The 24,056-nt window shown below is 38.9% G+C and overlaps 1 protein-coding gene across 1 annotated transcript in view; it reads left to right on the top strand.

Moving 5' to 3' along the window:
- Positions 1-24,056, top strand: part of LOC118329845 (contactin-associated protein-like 4) — a 70,760-nt gene that overhangs the window by 28,690 nt on the left and 18,014 nt on the right. The window contains exons 4-17 of the mRNA XM_035664170.1: positions 517-664; positions 3,514-3,717; positions 11,510-11,685; positions 11,781-11,927; positions 13,510-13,777; positions 14,023-14,172; positions 14,290-14,461; positions 17,842-17,948; positions 19,559-19,678; positions 19,895-20,095; positions 20,861-21,023; positions 21,386-21,513; positions 21,707-21,877; positions 23,823-24,041. Coding sequence (XP_035520063.1) covers positions 517-664; positions 3,514-3,717; positions 11,510-11,685; positions 11,781-11,927; positions 13,510-13,777; positions 14,023-14,172; positions 14,290-14,461; positions 17,842-17,948; positions 19,559-19,678; positions 19,895-20,095; positions 20,861-21,023; positions 21,386-21,513; positions 21,707-21,877; positions 23,823-24,041 — 2,374 coding nt within the window. The remainder of the gene's footprint in view (positions 1-516; positions 665-3,513; positions 3,718-11,509; positions 11,686-11,780; positions 11,928-13,509; positions 13,778-14,022; positions 14,173-14,289; positions 14,462-17,841; positions 17,949-19,558; positions 19,679-19,894; positions 20,096-20,860; positions 21,024-21,385; positions 21,514-21,706; positions 21,878-23,822; positions 24,042-24,056) is intronic.

Here is a 24,056-nt window from a genome sequence, read left to right as displayed (position 1 = left end):
GCAAGCAGACTAAAAGTAGAAAATATGTATATGGTTTAGGAAAAAAGTTGATAAAAAGGCTTATGGTCGAGTTCAACTTGAGGTTTAAAGGTAGAAAAGTCAAGAAAGAGTGTGCTAGGATCACAGAGGTTAATAAATGTTATTCTCAATGGACTAAGTGTTTACCAAAGCGTCTAAAACATATAAAACTACAAGTCGTGCCTCACAAATCTAATTTTCTACCTGATCGAGAAACCATTCACCAGGAACGTGGCCCTATCTCCACAATATTCCCTTCATTAAAAGGAAAATGAAACGTTTCATTTATCACAGAAGCCTTGGGGATTTCTCTTCAGCGTCAATAAAAAGATGAAAGAACTTGTTCACTTATTTAGTCGTAAGCTTGATTACAATAAAGACCCAGAGGGAGAAATTTCATAGTTATCTCTATGGAGTTTCTCAAGCAAAAGATGGACAGATGCCTGGATGGAAAGCCAGAAAACTTGCTAACTCGCTGCTATTGATGTGTTTTTCCAGGCCTTTCCAGGAAACAGTAACGCAGACAGTGTGGTCCAGCACAAGCTCCAACATCCAGTGATTGCTCGTTACGTCCGCCTGATCCCTCTGGACTGGAATCCCAATGGTCGGATTGGACTCAGACTGGAGACCTATGGATGTCCTTACAGTCAGTTTGAGATATTTTTTTAAATCCACTACTTACAGGCATTAACTTAAAAGGTGACACCAGAGTGGACACCTACACCAATACTAATGCCTTAATGTCTGACATCATTGAATGGGACATAAGATTCACTATTCTCTGTGCAAATTCTAACCAATTTTAAGCACGGTTATACAGTACCAGTCAGCATTTCTGAGTGGCCATTATGGATGACCCTGTAAAACTGAACCAAGTTTAAGGGAAAACATCTCTCCAACCGGGTTTAGAAAGCACAATATTTTGGTCACTATGTCCAATTTGGCAATTATAGAGTCAGATATTCTTGCTGTGACTTCGCCGAAAGACATGACAGGTCCCCGACCAACCGTCTAACATAACCTGCATAATGTCATTGGGAAGGAGGTCCTAGGGAAAAAAATTAAACAAACTACTACAAAGGATAGATTGATGGTCGTGGGTGACGCCCCTTTTTCATCTCATATGCCAAACGTCGGGCTGATATTAGGCTGATATTGATATTGTGTTGTCTGAACGCACCCAATTTAGCTTTTTAAAATTCAACACCTAAAGTCTTGAATTTCCTGGAATTTTAGGAAGGAATTAAATTTCATCAGGGGCAGACTGATTGTGCATTCCTACTTTCTTTCTAGTCTTTTTTTTCTAGTTTTGTTGTATATCCCACGACAATGACTATTTCTGTTTTATGTTAAATAGTTTTAACTCTACCAGGATTACATAATTTACATAATCTAAAATGGCATTCATAGTATTTTATTTCAATGAATTGTCTTCTCTCATCCACCCATGTGTTTTAGTATTTTTATCAGCTGCTACAGCTGACACAAAAGAGAGGAGGGTGACAAGAAGCATGCTACTGGATTAGCTGACACCCCCTCCTTTTTTATTCTTTATTTTCTTCTTTGTTGAGACATGGTGCTTTGGTTACATTACGAGAATGTACTGCAATGTCATTGTTTATTCAAAAAATCGGTTTCCCATACCTTTTTTCCCCAGAAACTCACTTTTCATCCAAGTGCAAAAACTTTTTTTCTAACCTCTTTCAGTCCATCAAAGGGTTTAATGTGCACAGTAAAATAAAGATGGATGGTAACACACATTATATGTAGACAATATACACACAACATTAATTGAAGATGAAGAGCAAATGAGAAGGTGGCAACAGAGCTGTGTGGACACAACAGCTTTGGCCATATAGTAATACAAGGCCACTACCAATGTCTGATTTGGCAGAGAAAGTTTCATTGTGTTACATGAATGCAAGTCTAGCCAGTGTGAATAGTTAATAATTTCTTCCCTACTCCCAAACATTACAGACTTAAATGCAAATCCATCTATGCAGTTGGAAAAAAATATCCCCGTCTAACTCTGTGGACAAAAGCAATAAAAAATGAGAAAAAACAAAAATAAAATGATGTTCATGATATCAAAACATGAGGGACTAATACGACTCAATGCATGAAAAATTGTTTTGAAAATGTTTTGTTTGTCTAACACTGGTGCAAGAATTATCTTTGGAAGAGTGTGGCTGTGTGTGCTCTCAGTGAGAAGAAATGTGCTTAAATTAGAATCGTTTCATCCAAAAAGAGGGAAAAAAACTTCCAGGCTTTTACTTTTAATTAATTAAAATGTTGTATTTGTCCTGTTTCCAGCATCACTGTCCACAGTAAATGCTCAAATGCGCTGGATGCAGTAATTGATGCATCTCAGTTGACATTTCTAATTTGATGCTTCGATAGCGACACTGTGGGCGTGAGATTTGTACCACAGCAACACTCAGCACCATGACAGGCAATGTTAGTGTATCATTTTCTTTAGAGTGACATGACAGATGCTCCTTGGTCTATAATCTGCTTCTCATATTCTAACACCAGCTAAAACATGTAGTGTCTACATTTTGTTTATGCTTCATCATTCACTTTGCCTACCGTAGCATTCAAACTACCAATGTTTGAGTTTCACAGAGTTAAGTTAAAAGAACAACCCATGATTTGCAAGAAAGGGTAGTTCCACCACCAAAAATCCAAATATAGAATTAAGCTGCTTTAGCATACATCATTCATGTTTTTTACACGTAATAGAGAGGTAGCCCTCTCAGTGAAGGCACAAAACTTATTGTCTACTGTATGTATGACTGTAATTTATTCAAATTCATCAACATTTAGACAAAGTGGTATCCAAAAATTCTGTTTATCATGAGTTGAAGATGCAGAGAAATGATTTATGGTGAGATCGGTTTGTTGGATCCTAGTATGAACAATATGCTGCCAACTCCTGTTCAAAGTAAGAGATGAGGAGAGAAACAAACACAGATGTGTTTTGAGAAACAGCTCTGCAGCTCTTCGAGGATACAGGAGAATCTAAATTTTGGTGAAACCTTTGCCACATCCTGCATGACCTTTGGCATTAATTTTGACCTCATATTGATCTTTTTATTTATTTATTTTTGATAACCTCAATGCCAAATATGCTAATAAATACAAGAGAAAAGAATTATCAATAAACAGTATTGATGTAAGTGTATTCTGTAAGACAACAGAACAATGTAACCTTAGAAAAGAAAAAGATATTTTATAAAAACATTTTTTTTAAATTGTAATACTGCTAATAATTTCTATTTTGACTAAATCTGATTCCGTCTTTTTTCATTGTAATTACAATTCAGGTTCAAATCAGAGCCAACGCTTTGGGACCTGAGACCATGAGACTCAACAATCAACTGTTTTTCTCAGACATTATTATACAAGTTACCAGCTGCAGCTTTAATGATTGCTTTGATTATAATAATATTGGTAAAAGTTAACTGAATCATGTGTGGGTTTGTTGTTATTCAGACTCTGACGTGCTGAGCTTTGATGGCCGTGGCAGCCTTCTCTACTGGTTGAGTCCCAGGCCGAGGCAGATGACCAGGGAGAGCATATCTCTGAAATTTAAAACCCTGAGGAACTCTGGGATACTGCTTCACGCAGAAGGACAGAGTGAGCACAGCCTCACCCTAGAGTTAAAGAAAGGAAAGCTTCTCCTCCTCCTCCGAAAAGGTACCACTCTGAAATCCTCATGCACACAATGTCGTGATTGCTCAAAGTCATACTGCATCAAAATATATAACAGATAGGTCTACGTGTAGCCATTTGGCTGTGCTGCTGTGTAAAGGAAACTTAATGCAAATATCTGTAACTGTTGTATTACAAGCCATATCCCCTATTCCTACGGACTGCCTTGGTTTCCACTGAGATGCAAAGGATTATGTCACCAAGACAGTCATCTACTGCTTGTGATCACATGCATATCAAGAATTGCTTTGCTCTGATTAGTCTGCGGTTATGTGCTCAGCAAAATAAAAGTTTTGCCAAACCTTGCTGGCTGCTTTATTGTTCTCCAGCCGATGTATTGGTGGACAATATCACGGTGTTTGTTGATCACATGAAGAAAAGTTACTCCACTTATGTACAGTGCTTGCTTTGGTATTGTGAATTAAAGGGGTGCTCCACTGATTTTACTCATGAAGTTCAGTTTACTCGCCATAACCCACAGTGAACGTAGAAGAGTAAACTGTGAAAACAGTCGTATAATGTCTTCTTTAGCTTAGCCTTGGTTTTAACAGCAAACCTGGGTTACAAACAGAAAGGACAAAAGACAATGGCAATAAAAATTAAAAAATAATTAAAAAATTGTAGTGTTTCCGGTGTTTTCAGAACCCATACTACATACTAAAAGTCAGTATCTGCTGACCACTCTTTTTTAAATCTGTTTTCTTTTGAGTTCCCCGATGTTATAGGAGTTCAATACTAAATTGCTGGAGTGCTCATATTTGTGGCTGAGCTCATCTTCTTTTGGTTATTGTTTGTAATTTATTAATTTTTTTATGTCGTTGATTTATGTGGTGGTGAAATCCTACTCAGACAAGCATTAGAGAGATATTTCCACTTGCAGGCATTCGATTTGTATATCACCGTGCTTCACTATTTTTTATTTCAGTTGCATCTAAACTGCTGAGCTCATGTCCTACAGTTTATGCTGCTTCTACGCTCAGCTGCACTAAGTTCATATCCATCCATCCTGAAGGCGTCTGTTTAACAACAACGCCGCATACAGTCACATCTCATGGGAGATTGTTCTCCGAGCAGACTACTACCTTGTGATGTTAATATGCATAATTAAAAGTCTTAGCCTGCTGGTACCATAGGTGGATTAGATTTATGCATCTCAATTCACTAAACAGTGTGTTCTCTTTGTGGTCTGAGGTCGGTAGCAGTGAAAAACTCATATGATGGTTGGTGTCTGGTCTGCAGAGTAGAGTGGTAACTGGTTTTGGCTTCTGTATTGTATGTGGCTGTACGGGAAAACTTACTGTCACGCCTCAATGTCTCGCTATGCTGAGCTTGGTGTTGGCGGCTGTGGGAAATGCTGACGAAATGCTGACTGAAGAGTCAAATTTGAACTTTGTATGTATGGCTTTACTTAAGAAGGCATAAAGGGGTAGGTAATGGTCAAATAATTATGGCGTAATGAGGAACTACTGTACTTATTAAGTACTCAGTATGTACAACTTTACTTGGGGTTAAACAAAAAGAATAGCTAATGATTAAGTAATAAGTAATAAATGAGAAGTTGGTTCAGGGAGTTAATGTGGAATGAGTAAGGAAGTGGCCCCCTATGTACCAAGGCTGAGTCCTTGCTGCCACGGCCATGAGTTCGAGTCCAACCTGTGGCCCTTTGCTGCCCCTTTCTCTCTTCCCCTTTCTGGTCCATCTTGAGATGTCCTATAGAATAAAAATAATAAAGAGGCCGTTATTCAGATTCATAGATATTTCTAAACATTACCTTATTATTCATTAATACAGTGTCTCGTCCATCATCATTATATACTCCTCGATTCGAGTTATTATAAACTAATTAATTACTTATCAGGTAATTTCTGATTCATTTCTCATGCTTTCCTTAGTAATTTCTCAGATTTTTATGTATCCTATTGTAAAGTGTTACCATGCACTTTTTCTAAAATTTCAGAAAATTTGTCATTTGAAAACCAATTTTTCCTCTCTTAGCTATGCAAACTAGCATGTAAGGGTAGTCAAACACAAGCATTAACTTGACTTATGGTATGAAAGACCATTAGTAATGAATTAAGTCAAGTTCTTTCTTCAGTCAAGTCAAGACGCCACTATCTTGGAACAGTGTCAACAAGGTTAATTGTGTTGTACTCTTTCTACTTTGCTGCTTCACAGAAATTGGGCTTTGTCGTGGTTTTCTCGGTTTGGGGGAGTTGTTATCAAAAGCAGCCCTCTGGGATTCGTTTCTGAATTGTGTCCAGAAGCAGACTTTGTTGCTGCATGTGCTGTACCTTGTTACCTTCACACTGATGGATTTTGTGGTTTGAAAGTGCCAGGTTTGGTTATTCAGCTTCATCTGTCTGTGCTACATTTGTGGGCTTGGTCCAAGATGGTAAATGGTAAATGGTAAATAGACCTGTACTTGGGGTTTAGTATCTTGCTCAAGGATACTTCGACATGTGGCGGGGGGAGCCGGGGATCGAACCAACACCTTCCGATTAGTCGGACCGACCCGCTCTTCCTCTGAGCCACAGCCAAAGATGCCAATGCACTTTGAAACTTCTGTCAAACAGTGAATTCTTAGTGACTGTTGTGCATGAAACTCAATGAGAGGAGTTTTTTTTTTCATAATCATTAACTAAGGGAAACTTTTGTGCTTCTAGATGACAGTGCTTTTTGAACATTACCCAAAGGTCAGAGTTCTTTTAGAAGAAGAATCCGAGGCTACAGTTGTCATTTCACAACATTTGCATACATGGAAATAAAATTCATCCTCCTCATTTGACCCATCCTATACACTAGGAACAGTGGGCAGCCGTGGGCACCAGTGGGGCACTTTAGGTTCAGTCCAGACACATGGACATGGGGAACTGTGGGATCGGATAGCCAACCCTACGTTTAGTGGACGACTCGCTCTACCTACTAAGCCACAGCCAAAAGTTAAAGTTAGCACTAGAAATGTAATGCCAGCAACTCTATATCCAGGCCATTGTTATACTCATACATCACTTTAAAAACTTGAAAACAGAGGTAATTAACTAATTTGCACCTTTACCTGCATTAGATTCTCATTAGTGTGTGCTGGTCAGGCCCCCACCGTAACACCCGTTATGAGAGCTTTGTTCCCTGGTGTACCCTAAACAGCAGCACCCCAGAAGACCCTTAGTTCCACCCTGTTTGCCTGTAGCCATCCAAGCTTTTTAAATAAATACACTGGCTTATTAAAATGTATGCGCTGCCAGCAATAGCATCCCATTTCCTTGCTGCAATACATTCATCAAAATGTCGGTTTATAGTTCTGTAACTCACTGGCTAATTAAGCTCAGGTTTTTTTTGTCCCACTAGAATATTTTATAAAGGTAAATATACCAGGGATCAATGGTCACTGATCGTATGCCTTCTGGCTGAGCTTTTGTTTGTTAAAGAATGAAGGTTTCATAAAAGAACACAAGATAAAAAGTTTTTTCCTTTATGGTACTTCTTTATGTACAATAATACACATATGAAGTCTTTGCAATGCAGTTTGCTATTTCAAAATTAAAATTTGCTCTCAAATGTGAATTTTGAGTACAATTCATACCCTGTATGTGCACCCGTATAAAGAGCTGGACAAGACATAAAGAGCAGAGAAAACAGACCAGGTAAGTGAGCTCTTGGGATAGAGAGGTGATCTCTTTTATGTTATGTGAGTCGATTGCATGCAGACTCAATGTGAAAGTTGGATCTGTTGAGTTTATCCATGTGGTTTACTTTTGATCTGAAGTAAAAGCCTTAAATTCTTCCCCAAGGATTTGACTGGAGCTGCCTGCAAACTCAGAGTTTTAGGTAGAAGCTTTTGAAATAGAGAACATTGATTTGTGGTTGTATTAAAACTGCTTGCGCTGGAGGTTCAGTTGCTGTTGGAGCTCCATCATGTATTAAAGGACTGATGGGACTGTAAGACAGAGCCCCTGATATGTATCAAAGGCAAAAGCAATGGTCTGATCTTGCTCAATTCTATTATATGTTTTGGAGTTTTTGATTTACTTTCAATACAAAATCAAGAATCTTGCACACAGAGAGCTTTTTAGCACTCATATCAAATGTTTTTTGTTTTATTTCTGTCTTTCTGTTAGTCCCTGTCTACACAAGTATAAAAACAGATGCTGGCTGGAAGCAGATGATGACTCATTCTGGATACAGTCTGTCAGCTCAGCTGTATCAGTGAATGGTGGGCTGTGTGTCGTGTTCAATCCTGCAGTATCGACTATGTTATTCTACTCGATCCATAGTGATTTATAGGAAGGTGTCTCCGTTGTGTTCTGTCTCACAGGGTTGTAAATAAGCGGCTTAGCCTTCATCTAAGAAGCAACATGTCAGAGAAAGCCAGCTGTGCTTAATTTTACAGCCCACAGCTGACTCGTTCCAATAATACAGAGACCATGTTTGACTCACAATGACAAGCTGATTAGCTGCATAGCCTGTAAGAGGCTCAAATGGTCCCGGATTTAGTTGCTAGTTCAGTGTCAAGTCCGAGTTGTTTGAAGCACAGCTTCTTAAAACACTTCTTCCTGGAGTTATTGCTGTGGATATGTTTAGAGATCGCTGGTTGTTGCTGACGTTTAAAAGTTGCTGATTGTGTCAACTGATTTTTGACAGCCAGTCATAAAAATGAAATGAAAGGAAGAAATAATTACAATGTCTGCTTGATTCTGGCAGCTCAGAGGCAGTTTTATTTATTTATTTATTTTTTCACATTTTGACGACTCACATAAAATAACATAAAGTTTAAATGTTACTCATATATTTTTTACGCATCTTAAAAAGACTCCCAAAAGGAAGAACTGAAACAGCAGTTGAATATCAATGTTGTAATAACTTTTTCTCTTTATTTGTTTTTTAGCAAAGTCTTCAAACACATAAGGTTTCTGAAATGTTCTCTTTGCAGGAGTACTTGTTGGGAGCAGGTTCAGAGGTTTCATATTATGCTTGCGATGACTGATTGTGTGTACCGTCTCAATCATTTAAGCTGAACAGAATATAATGAAAATGCTGAAACAATTACAGCAGGGTGTCATCTGATAAGATCTGTCAGTGTCTTCGAACAAAATTAGATTTAGAGTTGTAGCAAAGAGCTGTAATGCAGGAGCAGACAGCAGATGATTAGGTGATATTGCCTTAGGGAGCTGTCTTAAATGATCTAACACAGAAACCTACACTGTAAAAAGTAAAAAAAGACTGATGAACTTTTAGCAGCTCCATACAGATCCCCTCAAGGTCCATTGTGTAACATTTAGGAGAATCTATTGGCGTTACATGGAATATAATATTCACAGGTATGTTTTCCTTATTGATAATCACCTGAAAATAAGAATCATCACGCTTTTGTTACCTAAGAGCCTTTTATATCTACAGAGATAATATGGATATGGAGGCAACCATGTTGAACCACCATGTTTCTACACTATCCCAGAACGACCAAACCCAACACTGGCTCTAGATAGGGCCATTTGCACCTTTCACGTGTTTGCGGCCACTGCAGTTTTCCCTTTGTGCTTGGAAGGGAAGGGTGAACTGAGAGACTTGTGGTCTGCAACTACACTGCTAGATGCCGCTAAATGGTACACATCAATCCTGAGGATACGCCCCTGATAATTAAGGCGTCCCCCGTGATTCGGGAGATCAACCAGAGGAATTCTTAAAAGTTTACTGCAGACATGAACGGCACTTATAGAACAAACAATATCGTTGTGACAGATCTTGATATGGAGAGAGGGGAATTCATTAAAGCCAGCCCCATGCCATGCAACAGCCTATGGTTTACCCATAAATTGGATCAAGTACAACAATTTACTTACTAACTTATATTACTAATAATACATATACATTTATATGTATTATATGTGCTGTTTGCTGGCAAACAAACAAAGGTTACATTTACATTCAGTGTTACTCACCAAAATGTATGTGTGTATCCTTTAGGTCAAACAGACATGTTGAATTGCATTTTGAAACCCACATTGTTTACATTCATGTTTACATGCTACCAGTCTTGTTTGATGACTTTATTGACACATTCTGGCATATCTGGGCACATATAGCTTAGATAGATCAGTTGACAAAAAACAAAATGAGACAAAAACGGGAACTCATTCATCTAAAAAATCTGCTCAATAGCACTTCTAGAGGTAACAAAAACTCTCAATAGTACCTTTTTTTGGATTTTATAGTTCCACAATATTAGTCTCAAATGTGACAAATATGGATAATAACAAAACAGAAATAATATTATTATTATGTAATATAAAAGAAACAACACCAGAAATTTGCTTGACTGGTAGACTCCTTAGGGCCCACTCACACAAGAAACTGACAGTGAAATTCAATCATCAAGTTTTTTGCATAATATACTGGAGGTTTGATGATATAGTGACAACTTGAGTTTAATGCTGTGACTAATGGTTTTGAATAGTTTCATTTATGGCCAAATGGATATAAAAGCTCTTTTTTGGCAAGATTGTATTAATTGTATTTTTTCATTTTGTGTTCTCCGCTTCTCTTGTTCCCTCACACGCACTGTGAAGATGGTTTAAAAATTAAACCTGAACAAATTAACTTCACCTCAGCAGGCAAATTCACTTCTGTTCACTTCAGTTCCATGTGGTTCTGCAAAAGATTGTGGTCCATGATTTAATATTGATAAAGTAAACATATCTGTTGACTTTTCCCATACTAATCAAGACCAAGATCTTTCCCGAACCCTAACCAAATTCTGTGAGTGCCTTCGACGTTTAACATAGTGTCAGTTGAGAGCTTATATTGTATGAAAACAAATTAAATGTGGTACATTGTTAGAGAACATTTTGTTGACAGGTTTGCAATGAAAGACACTGTGTGTGTATCAGTAATGACTAAATACACTTGACTTTGCCTTCATTTCCCCCTCTCTCTCTCTTTGACATGTGCTAACATCTGTCTGCTGATGATTAAGTACACTTCACTCTTTCCTCCTCTATCTCCGTCTGTCTCCTTCCCTCTCTCTAGTCTCTCTCTGCTTTGCCAAGTATCTGATTGACAGATCAATGATGATTGATGACTAAACACATTTGACTGTCTCTGCCTCTTTCTCCTTTTCTCTTTTCTCTTTACCCCACACAGACAACATTGTCTCCTCCAACAATATCTAATTAATATTTAATGACCAAGTGCATTTAGCTCTGTCTTCACCTCCCTCTCTCAGCAGAAACTCTGCATTCTGCCAACACTTCAGGGAGTGCAGAGAACCAGCAGCACTTCCTTTGTCAGTTATTTATTTACCATTCTTCCCCTGTCTCTACTCCCTTTAGTGTTAATTATGTGTTACCACCTACCTTTTCTGGTTCTTTCTCAGTTTTAGATGTAGATTTAGAGATGTGATCCCCAACAGAAAACTGTGGCACTACTGTACTGCCAGTTCATGAGTAAACTGGGATACGGTGCACACTTTGCTCCCAGAGAGCTACATTTCCCACTATGCTGTTGGAAATAAAAAGATATCAGAGTATAATTATCTCACTGAATTAAACATTAGAAAAAAATGTTAAGAAGAACCAAAGACAGGATTTCTACAGGGAAAAAAACTCAAATGTATTTCTAATAACTGGCTGACAGCCAGAAGAATGAAAATTCAGCAACCTCAAATATCTGATATCAATATCAGTTTCCAGGTATCTGACTATTTAAAAAGCAAAATTCAAGAGACTTTCCTTTCCTCTATCCACATCTTCATGTCACTTTTTGTCTTCGTCCTGTGCTCCAGGCAGGAGTTCTTCTTCCGAAAGCCATCAGCTGGTGTCTCTGGGCAGCCTGTTAGATGACCAACACTGGCACCACATCGCAGTGGAGCGTCACAGCACTTACCTCAACCTCACCGTGGACAAAAGCACGCTGTGGGTGCAGATCCCACCAAGACTCACCCACTGGGACCATGACCAGGTGTGTTTGTATTGGTGTGGGACGCACACAAACAGAAAAACACCCTCTTTATTTATTTTTAACTATGTGTTCTGCTCATGTTTGTCTCTGTACAGATGAGTGTGGGAGCAGACCAGGGCCCCAGCTCTGCGAGGTCAGTCGGGTCAAACAAGAATTTTCAAGGCTGTTTGGAAAATCTTGTTTACAACGGCATGAATCTGGTAGACCTCGCCAAACAGAAAGACCAGCGGGTCTCTGTGAAGGTAAACTGGCTCAATGAAAAGTGTGTTTGTGTGTGCATGTTTGTTTATAGCACTGTAGATCCACTATTTGAGGGCATAAATGGACATAAATCAGAAATGAGATTCATATACTGTTTGAGAGTCATTTGCACCAACATATGTATTGGACCATGGAAAGTGGTGGAATTTTATACCAGATTTTTGAATACTACTTTATATATTACAGAGCAGCACAATCTATATATATTTTTTGGTTATATTTTATATTAATGGTCTAAATCTGCAAAGCAACTAGTAACTAAAGCTATCAAATAAAGGCTTTGGAGAAAAAAGCACAATATTTCCTTCTGAAATGGGGTAGAAGGAAAGTACAGGTACCTCAAAATTGTATTTTACATAATGTACTTTGTTACTTTACACAACTGGCCATGAAAAAATAAAAACTTTTGATTAGCTTGATGGTGTCCATTAAAACCCTATAAGAGAGCACTTCAAACAAACCAGTCAGCATTTAATCCACAGTCCTAAATCACTGCACAAGGTACTTCATAATAAGATTATGGTCACCATAGCAACAATGCTTCTGCTTGATACTTCATTACTAGATAAAAGCTAATAATGCGACTGATCTAACATTTGTTTAACTGACTACAGACCAATTTTGTCAGTGCACAATAAACTCAACTCCACTTTGTTTTGCCTTCTCCTTGTCCGTTTCTTTTGTGTCAGGACACTTTAGAGTGTATTGTTGCTTGCACACAACACATTTACTAAATTAATATTATATATCAATCACTTACACTGTCTGTTGTTGAGGAGTATCACGTTTAAAACAAATAAAATCATAATAAGGTGGGAATGCAAAAGACTAAGTACGGTACACAATATACATTGCTGAATCTTTATCTATGAAGAAGTGAAAATGTTATCTCAAAGTACACTTATTAAACTTTTAAGAGGTAAGGAAATAGTCCCATCAGTGTTTAAAGAATGCATGCCTTCGTATTTCTGTCTGTATTTGTATTCATGTGTGTGCACCGCTGAAAAATCTCTACGGCATTTTCCTCTTCAGGCCGCATTACTGTATATCGCTTTAACTACCCCACAAAGAGCTTTTAGATTTGATTTGAAGTGTCTGTGCGTTGCATACTCCACTGAAAATAGAAGCCCAGGAGGGAACCTGGGAAGTAACATCACTGTTGGTGCCCTGGCAGTGGACTTACTCTAATTACCACTTCTCACAACTATGAGCTTACATACAGAGATGACCAACTGCTCCCAGTCCCTTAATCACAGTTTTATTTCTTTCTCTTTCTTCCTGTGTTTTTCTGCACCCCCATACTTTTTCTATGACCTTAGAAAGCTGTTGGATGACATTGGTGACTTCAGTTTGGTCTGCTTGTGCTTATTCTAAGCCTGGCTATTATCATTATGGTAATATGCTCATGCTCTTTAAGGAGACTTGCTGATGAGATCTCTGTGCATCAGGGCGCCGCCATGCTGCCTTAGAAATTAATTCATATTCATGCGTTATCCTGTTTTTCTTCTTTTGCTATAATAATTCTCCTCTCCATATCTTTTCCCCTCTCCTCACCTATCTCAGGGTAATATGACCTTTTCTTGTGCTGAACCCGTTTTTGTTGCCATGACGTTCACCAGTCCCCAGAGCTTTCTCTGGTTGCCAGGGGTGACAGAATCGTCATCAACTGGCATGTCGGTGGGGCTTCAGTTTCGGACGTGGAACAGGGGGGGGCTGCTGCTGACCTTTGTTCTCCCAAAGCAAGGGGGTGCAGTCTGGCTGTACCTGAGCAAAGCCAGGCTACATCTGCAGATCCACAAGTCTGGCAGGTCACCGCTGGAGCTCAGTGCAGGTCAGTCTGAGGACAAACCTGCAACCTAAACCTTAATTTTCTCACCTCAAGTGCCACATACTGAATCAATACCAGTTTCAACAAGCATTGTTTTACAGTTGAGCCTGACCTCTGACCTCCTTGTGAGACAAGGGAAATACTACAGAGATCAATTAGTGAATACCTAGAATTCTAATCTTAACCCTGTAAGATTTTCAATATATATGTGTCTTTGTGAACAGTATACTGTATCTGTGTGTCCTCAGGTTCAGCTCTGAATGATGGTCAGTGGCACTCTGTGGAGCTGATCTCCAGACGAGGACATTTGACTGTCGCTGTGGACGGAGATGAAGGAGCCTTGTCTCACGCCAGTCCCTCATTTCTTCTTACCACGGGAAGTCAGCTTTTCTTTGGTGGTAAGAGAGATACACAGACCAACACATGCACAAACTAACATTATTCTGACAGGTTCAGGGTGGACATCATTGTGTGTTGTTTGATTGCCTGACTGATGTTTTTTCCTCCCTGCATAGGTTGCCCTGCTGAAGGGAACAGCCAGGAGTGTATGAACCCCTTCAAGGCTTTCCAGGGCTGCATGCGTCTGCTGACTGTGGACAACCAACAGGTGGACTTGATTATGGTGCAGCAGAGGCTGATGGGAAACTACAGTCACCTGCTGATTGACATGTGTGGTATCATTGACAGGTCAGACCTAATTGACCAAGCAAATGCTAAATGCTATATTTGTTTTTACCTTTATTTATCAAAGAAAGGTTGGTTTGGCACATATAATTTTATGTGATACCTAATTGTGTGTGTTAGAAGGCATTGCCAGAAAATAGTACTTTTTTTGTTGTCACTCTTCTTGTAAACCCTGTTAATCTCCCTCTGAAGGCTCCTTGACTGGCTTCCTGTGAAATGAGGTTACATATGGATTATTAGACAGCAGTGGATTGGATACAGAGGGATTTATGGCATCAGTGTTCCTGTCTAAATGTTTCCAAAAATGTTTGCTCACTAAGAAGAAAATCCAGTTATTGTTTTGTCTGTCTAGGTACAGCTTCCTTTCTCTGAGCTGAAATTTAGTTTTGCTTTCCCGGTTTCTTAAAGATGTGATTTATTTGCAAGAAGCAGTGGTACCATACTACAGTATATAGACTGTTACAGAGAGAATACTCTATCCAGGAAAGCCACAAACAACATTTAGAGTCTGTTGGCTCTGTGCAATTCAAGAATATGTTGTTTCAAAGTTAGTTTTAGTGGATATTTGCTCTCTGCTTCTGCTTTTTTATGGACCTGTGTGTAGGATCTATTGATGCATTTGAATACATCTCAGCCTGGCTGCAAAGCTCGCACAAATGTGAAATGCCCTATCTAAAGTCAGTGTTTGGTTGTAGAAACAGGGAGGTTCAACATGGCCATAGAAGAGGATCCGCTCCCCTTTTAGATCAAAAGAACCCATTTTAAAGCAATGAATCAATTATTCTTATATTTTTAGGTGATTATACACTAAAAAAAACATACCTATGAATATTATATTCCATTTCTGCCAATAGAACCTCCTCAATGTTACACACTGGACCTTTTAATTGTTATTGCCAGATGACCATCATCATTACCATCTTGCTTATGTTGATGGTTTTTAATGCTCTGGACTCCAATGCGTCCAGAAAGTGGTAAAGGAAAGTTTGCAATATTGTGAGTGAAGCATAATTTAAAGAGTCTCCTGAACTCAAGTCAGTCCTAATGTGGGGATTTAGATTTAAAACACTTCAATAATTGCAGTTGCTGGCGCATTATGATTTTGTTGAACATGCGTCTGTTGCATTTTAGATGTATGTAGGAATAAAAACTGGATGGCAGTCGCAGCTTAAAGTTAAATACAATCTTGCTGTCTTGTTTTTGATGGGCAATATAATATTTTATAGGGATATTTGAGTCATACATACATATCCAGGGAACTGAATGCTCTTGAACCAACACAGATATTGTACACAAATAATCCATTACCCCTATTAGACAGAATCAATAATCTAAACATTTCCGTATCATTAAATACTGTGGCCTCTCCCTTTTATCTTTTTGTATTGCACAAAATGTCAAGTCAAGCTCCACTGTGTCAGTTTAATGTTGTGTTGTGTGTGAGCAATAATACATTGTTCTCAGAACATGACATTAGACCTTTTTCCAAATCATTACAGCCCACTGGTATATGACGTCCATATTATCCTCTGAGCAGCTTTTGTTTCAATAAAATGTCAACCTGAAAAATTGATTTGCACTTCTCCAACCCCTCACCTACAACCTACAGTGTACTTTCCTGAAATAAGCGTTGCTTGACTGGTCATATTCATCAGTTAAAAAAAAAGACACATGCTTTGCAAGATAAGTGAGGTCACAATACACTGCCTAATGCATATATTTAAAAGCATATAGTAGTGGAGTAAATACAAAGTACTGCACCCGCCTCCATCCCAACTTACTTTTAAAAGGAAAGCAAAGAAATTTGTACTTAAAAGCAAATGTTACCATCTGACAAGCCTGCTGAGTAAGGCTTTTTAGAACAGTAAATTTCCCACTGACTAAAAGATTAAAAATACATGCTGCTCTCCCTCTCTCTTTCTCTCTCCGTCTCTCTGCAGTCACAATTCGCTGACCTCATTTCTCCTTCCAAATATGTTTACCCAGTCGCCGCTGAGCTCCATTCATCCCAACCTTCATCCCCTTTGTTGCACCCTCCCTTCTTCCCCTCCTTCGATCCATCTCTCAACCTTAATTCCCCTTCCTGGATTTCTCTCTCCCTCTTACCATTTTGTCTCTTTCCTTGCATGTCCTAACCCTTTTCTTCCTTCCCTTTTTTTTGTTTTGCTTTCCACCCCGGCTCAGTCCTGAAACAGGACTGACACTGAGAAGGAAGAAAGTCCAAGTTAACAGCAGCAGAGTCTGCTCAAATGTGTTTTACTGTGTGTATTTTGGATGCCATAGTACATGACAAAACTCACATAAAGTTGAAGGACAAAGTAATAACACCAGGATTATTTTTCAATCAGAAATATCAGCAGTGTTCCCACAAACACACTGCTGATCAGCAGGAAAACAGCTTCTCTCGAGTCATGTCCACAGTGGACAAGAAAAATATTCACCTGAATGTGTAAGCATTGTTTACAGAGCTTTGTTCCAGTCAGTGTTGTCAGGAAGCTGCACCAGATGACAGGAACATTTTGGAGCCTCAGTCATTAATGGTGTAGGGATATATTTCTGAGCAAATAAACTACACACAAATGTGGTTACACATATTTGCTCTTTGCTCCAATGCATCGTGACTGCTGTTGTGAAGGGAAGGAAGAAAGAATTGATCTGATTTATTCATATTCTTTTTTTGACTAAAGGATAGGAATGATGTTATTTTATCATTTTAATATCATTAAGAAATGTGTTGAAAAGAAAAAAAAACAACAATGGAAGAAAAGTCTATAAAGTCTAAGCCTGATATTTCCCACACCTTTGTGCCATTTACTGTAACTCTGTTGTTGTCCAAAACTACTTAAAACATTTAAAAGAGCGATATTGTTGCAATTGGTGACATATACTTTCATTACAGTGATAAATGAGGTTGTACGGCCAGAAACAAGCTGTAGTTAGATATTGAATGCAGTGAAAAGTAGAGGTGTTTTAGGTCAGCGCAGTTGATTACATTTTATCTTCAGTGATCTGGGTTCAGGTTCCAGCCAAAACAGCAAACTTTTAGTGGAAGTTTTAGTTATTTTATTATCAGGAAAACCTTACCCTAACTTAACATAATTGTTTTACCTCCTTACATTTAAATCTAAGGTTAACCTCAACTATAATATTAAGCATTTTAACCTTGGACATACTGTTGGTGTGTCTTATTTGTGCTTTTTTAACAAATTCTTTTGAAAAAACCTTAATGCTACATGCTGTTTCTTGTTTTAATCACATTGTATACTGTTGGGTAGCTTGTGAAGATCAATAAAGTCTTATCTTACTTGGCTCTACAACACGGGGAAAGGTTATGGGGAGTATTGGGTCTAAATGTTTGCTTTTTTTCTCTGTCTGTCTCTAAGGTGTTCTCAGAGTCACTGTGAACACGGAGGCAGCTGCAGTCAATCATGGAGTACCTTTCACTGTAACTGCTCCAGCACCGGCTACAGCGGAGCCACCTGTCACAGCTGTAAGGGCATGAAGCTTTGTTGGTTGTTGTTGTTTAAAGGTCACACATATACACTATGGACTACATGTGTATGTGTGCACTTGTGTACACACGCTTCCTGTAATGAGACAACCTGTTGCTTTTAACTTGAGGTCCCTGCAGACAATGTTGTGGCAGAAGGTCAGGCTGATATCAAACCTATTTCTAGCAATCATCGTCATTGTGTGAGAAGCTGAGGAGTCTCAGTCCAGAGGAAAACAGTCGACCCAGGAAAAAAGAAAGAGGGAGATTAAGAGGAGTGCTTGAAAAGTCATAAAACTTGACAGACCTATCTCAAATAGCAAAACTTTACATTTGATATGGGTCTTGCGCATGGGTGTGGCAAAATGGCTCAAGAGCGCCCCCTACAAAAGAAACCAGCTCACCAAGATGTATGAAAAGGCACATGTATAATGACAAGATACACAAAAGCCTGCTGGAGCCATTCCGCAAACCAGTGCCTGAACTGGACCAAAAAAGGTGCAAATACCCTAATTCAGTACAACTCTAACTATAAACACAACAAAACCTTAATAATTCTTTTGCTGTTTTTTATCCTTGTTAGCAAGGACATTTTCACTGCTTTTTCTCAGTGTTAGGCTAGTTACGTGTTTACGTGGAGACGCAGGCATTTACGAGTACCTCACCAGCATTGCTGTACACAGGGTTTTTGAAAACCGAGGTCTGAGGTCCAAAAACTGAATTTGCTAGGGTGGTTTGGGGGGTATGCATTAAAACATCAAGTACTGAACAAAGTACAATCAAGTACAAACCTAACGGGAAGTCTAATGTGCAATTTTGACAATGTTTTTGCCATTTCCAGGCATTGTATTTTAAAAAACTGGAGAATTGGTCGTATCGACTTCAAATTTGGTCAGCGTGATCTAAGGATCTTCATGATGAACAGTTATAAATATCTTGAGTTTTCTTTGAAGGGTGTGTCCATGCCATGTTGACTAAGTTTGACATTTCGCTAAGAAACATGTAGGGAGTTGTTGTAATGTCTCCAATAGGCCCCAAACGTATTACTTATATTTGATGAGAGGCACAGCCAGAATTCATCTAGGTGTCAATATTCAGTTATAGTAGCGCCACCCACTGGAAACAGGAAGTAAGCCTTGTATGGCAATCATCATCTGATTTACATGAAATTCTCATGGTGTGGTCTATGCATAATATGGTAATATTTGCAGTACACCCCCTACATGTGTGGACAGAGACCGTTCATCGCTGCTTGCAGCTTTAATTATTATTATTATTAGTACAGTATGACAGGACTATAATTTAGAAAATTTAAAATGTGTTTGATTGTTTGATAGCAGAATAGCTTTGCCTTAAAAAATTTGAACTGAAATACAGGTTTCCTTTAATATTTTGAAGTGCCTTGTAGTTTGTATAATTATTGTAGAAAGGCACAACAGTGTGGCTCTCTTGTGGGCGGAAGCTTTCGAAAACAGTTAGACAGTCTCTCTTCATCTCCATTGTGAACAAAATACTGAAGTTCCAATGCAGTTTTCAACCAAAAGAAGACAAAGCAAGGATAACGCAAACATAAATTACTGTAATGATCATGATGCTGTATCTCTCCTCAGCTATATACGAGCAGTCCTGTGAGGCATACAAACACAAAGGCAACACTTCAGGGTATTATTACATCGATGTGGACGGCAGCGGACCCATCAGACCGCAGCTAATATACTGCAACATGACAGGTAGCTGTCACACACACACACATCAAAACACACCATTCAGACACCCTCATGTCCGGTCTCTCCCTCTCTCTCTTTCATCCTGCCTCTATTTCTGTCAGTCCTGCTGAGGAAAGCATCCTACAGGCCATTTTTTTCATACACACACAAATGAAAAATAAAAAATACATGCTTTGTATTTTCTTTCTTTGTTATTTATTCTGTCTCTCTCTCCACCAGAGGACAAAACATGGATAGTGATCCAGCACAATAACACAGAGCTGACCAGAGTCCGACCATTGCCAGGAAAAAATCAGCACTCAGCTCACTTTGAATACACATCTGAAGAGGGGCAGCTGGCTGCCATTATAAGCCAATCAGAGCACTGCGAACAGGAACTGACCTACCACTGCAAGAAGTCACGCCTCCTCAACACACCGGGTAAGGCCTGTTGATATCCTGTGACACCACATACAGATTATTCAGAACCTTTAATATTAAAAACAAAGTTTAAGTTGGATATGTAGGTTGTAAGAACTGTCTCTTGCAGTCCTGCAACTTTATGAGATTGCAATACAAACTCTACAGAGATTTAGTAATCAATTATGAATGTTTATTTACACTTAGTTGTCAGTTCATTAGGTAAACCAATCTAAATTTAATGCAGTCTAATACCACAATCCTGCAATAAATTGTACCTACATGAAGTTTGTGGTGCAGCTGAACTGTATTGCAATAAACAGAAAGGTGTTTCTGTTGTTTAGCCCACCCTCATTGATATACTAAAAGAAGTGGAAACACCTGTAAGTATAATGCAATACAAATAGACAACAGTACAAACTGCAGCAAAGTGACAATACAGATGAATCAACGCGTCAGCAAACAGTTTAGCCTTCATGAAGAGATTTCTTTGCATTTGTTTTATTAAACTGCATTAGTTTCAACCAGGTGTACCTAATAAAATAAGTGTGAGTGTATATTGTCATTAGAAAGCTGCACAGTTCAAATGTTAAATAATTTTACTGTGGTTTAACATTTTACTTTTCACATTTCACAAATTGTCAAATAATGATTGTATTTGAATCATTGTATTTAATCATTAAATAAAGCATTTTTAATGATTGAATTCAATGCAATATTGTAATATATATTATAGTTGTAATATACAATACAGTTCCTGACAAGTAAAACAAATGTGTGTTACAGATGGCCCTCCACTAAGCTGGTGGGTAGGAGGTCCAGGTGTTGGACAGATGCAGACTTATTGGGGCGGGGCTGCACCAGGCAGCCAGCAGTGTGTCTGTGGCCTGCAGGAGAATTGTGTGGATCCCAAACACCACTGCAACTGTGATGCTGACCGCACCGAATGGTACTGTATATATACTCATATCAACAAGAGATATGTTGCTTTGAAAAAATAAGAATACTGTAGGCTACTTAACCAAATGAACTGGTAATTCATTATGTCTGATCTCACTTTTCTCTGTTTCACTTTTTCACTTTATTGCTGGAGGAAATAGTGATGATGAATTTTCCTTTTTGCTCCCCCATCATCTCCCTTCTTCTTCCTGTTTTTTTCTTCTCCTGCTGCTGATAATGATTATCAAACTCCTTCTTATGCTCTGTCTTCTCTGTCTTATTTTTCTAGTGATGAAAGTTTATCTTTCTCCCCTCTAGTCTTAAATTCAGCTTCTTCCTCTTCTTCCGCTTCGTCCTCTACCTACCTTCCAGGGCAAATGACTCAGGCCTGCTGACCCATAAAGAAACCCTTCCTGTTAGATCTCTCGTGCTGGGTGATGTCCACAGGCCTGGCTCAGAAAGCGCCTTCAGGGTGGGGCATCTCCGTTGCCATGGAGACAGTAAGTCCAGAGCACTCAATGTAACCTTATATTTTTTGGTTTTGAAATGGTTTGTGTGTCATGTCAGTCTAAGCATTAGCAACATTTGAATGTGAATAACTCTAATGTTGTAAAAGCTGAATTCCAAACTCATTCCTCTGCTCTATAATTATAATTTCAAGGCCATGATTAATAGATGTTTATTTATTTGCAGAGAATGTCTGGAATGCTGCATTTTTTGACAAAGAGACATCGTACCTCCACTTTCCCACATTCCACGGAGAGCTGAGTGCAGATATCTCCTTCCTGTTTAAAACCACTTCATCCTCTGGGGTCTTCCTGGAAAACTTGGGCATCAAAGACTTCATTCGGATCGAACTCAGCTGTAAGTAAAACCTTTTAGGTTAGATGTCTAATCCGGACTTCACTGAGATGTACAAGACCTGAGCATGAAGAATCATCCTGGGAGTTAAAGTTTCATCTGGATTATACTCACCTGGAGGTGGCGGTCCTGCCTGGAACTCCACTTTAGTCTTTCTCAACCATAAAAAAAATATACTCTTCCAGCAACATCACCATTTATTTTTCCTCCTTGGGGAAATCACTGCAGTGGCATTGTTCCAGCCCGCTCCAATACATTTCCTATATAAGCACCGGAGTTTATAGTTCTCTGTATCATTGTAGTGTTACACTTTATAGTAGCTCACACAGTGTGTGCTGTTGTAGCTGTCCTTTATGACAACGTGAAGTTGATAAAGTGTTTTAAACTACAGCTTCTTTTATTGTAGCTGGTCTTGACAGAAACAGAAGTATAAGTAACAAGGCGCCCAGATGTCTCACCTGCTTAAGCTGGCGCCCCATATGGTCCTTGCGGCAGAGGCCATGGGGTCGGGACAGACCTGTGGCCCTTTGCTGTGTGTCATCCCCTCTCTCTACCCCCCTTTCCTGTCTATCTTCAGCTGTCCTATGTAATACAGGGAAAAAATATATATAAAGGAAGTACGAGTAACTCTTTATGTTTCCTGTACAATACTATAGAATATATTCACACATGAAACTAGGTTGTGCGAGAGCTTTACAGCTGGTGACAAACGTGTGTTTCATGACCCACAAATGACAAAAAAAAAACACATTTGCAATGACAATTTGTTCACAAATGCATTTCCAGTCAACAAATACTTTTCAAGTTCATGAATCTAAAAACATTTGTTTTTTAACGCTTGCTGTGCATATATATGTCTATTTTCAAAGATTTTTTTTTTTTTGCATTTGTTTAAATTTTATTTTGTTGAATGTTTGTGCATATATCATCTGACACATGTAGATTGGGTTACATTTATGTGTGGAGTTTTCACAGCCTCTTATCCACAAAGGCAGTGAGTTGTATTTATTTGTTAAATTGTTTACACTTGTTTCACAAATTGGTTGGTATTTGTTTGTAGATTGTAAATGCATTTGTGAACACCATAAATGACTCTATCATGAACATTTGTAAATCTTGTTTGTTGATTATGATTCACACATTTGTCACAGAACAAAGAATAATTTCTCTCTATATACCCAGCAGGAAACCGACAGTAATGTGGTTACCTCTAGCTTGTGCCCACACAGAATGTAGCTACTTATTATATCAAAGGGTTATGCATCTTTAAGTTGTGCTTTATCTTTGTAGCTGGTTGTCAGTTTAGCTGTCCAGGAGTCATTGTAACTGGTCCTTGTGAGCTGCTAGTGTCAGTTTGTGTTTGCTTCACTTTAGTGATACATTACTTTAATGTGAATATCAAAGTTTCAGTAGAGCTCATGTGTCACAAAAACACTTCTTATTCTTCCCTCCACAGGTGGTGTAACTGTCACAAGGAATAGGGGCTTCAGAGTGAGACTGGCCGTTGGTAAAAGGGTAACAAGACAAAAAAACAAGTGACGAGAGGGGTTTGAGGGGGAAGAAAGGCCCTTTATAGTCTTGCAATCAATGACTGAACCACACAGGTTCAGCATGTTTGAAACAGGGCAATGTGGTTTTGTTGGCAACAATTTTGTGCCAAAAATAGAACGTTGTTGGTGAGTTGACTCAGCTATGAAGAAGGTACTGCTGTTTTGTATTTTTTGTCCTTTTTCTTGAGCTTGTACATATTGTATTGTATGCCGGATCACAAATTTTTGAGTGTGTGTGTGTGTGTGTGTGTGTTGACAGCGGAGCACTGGCCAACATCTGGACTTTCTACAGGTGGAACAATTGAAGAACAGGCTGTAGGGAGATACAGAAGACAAGAGGAGTGAGACTTTATTGAATATGTACAGTAAGTCTTGATTTTCTTCCTTCCCTGACGCAGCCTCCACTGAGGTCCTCTTCTCCTTTGATGTGGGTAACGGTCCGTTGGAAGTTCGTGTGAAGGCTGGCGTCCCACTGGATGACAACAGGTGGCATCGCATTCGAGCCGAGCGCAACGTTAAAGAGGCATCCCTTCGCCTTGACGAGCTCCCTGCTGCCACGCAGGAGGCACCTGCTGATGGGCACATCCACCTGCAGCTCAACAGCCAGTTATTTATAGGTGTGTGTGTGTGTG

Source organism: Morone saxatilis, unplaced genomic scaffold, assembly GCF_004916995.1.
Source record: "Morone saxatilis isolate NCDOM2014 unplaced genomic scaffold, NCSU_SB_2.0 Contig19, whole genome shotgun sequence".
In the NCBI taxonomy this organism is placed as follows: Eukaryota; Metazoa; Chordata; class Actinopteri; family Moronidae; genus Morone; species Morone saxatilis.
Note: the sequence above shows the minus strand (reverse complement) of the source record. Positions and strands in the feature narration are given on the sequence as shown.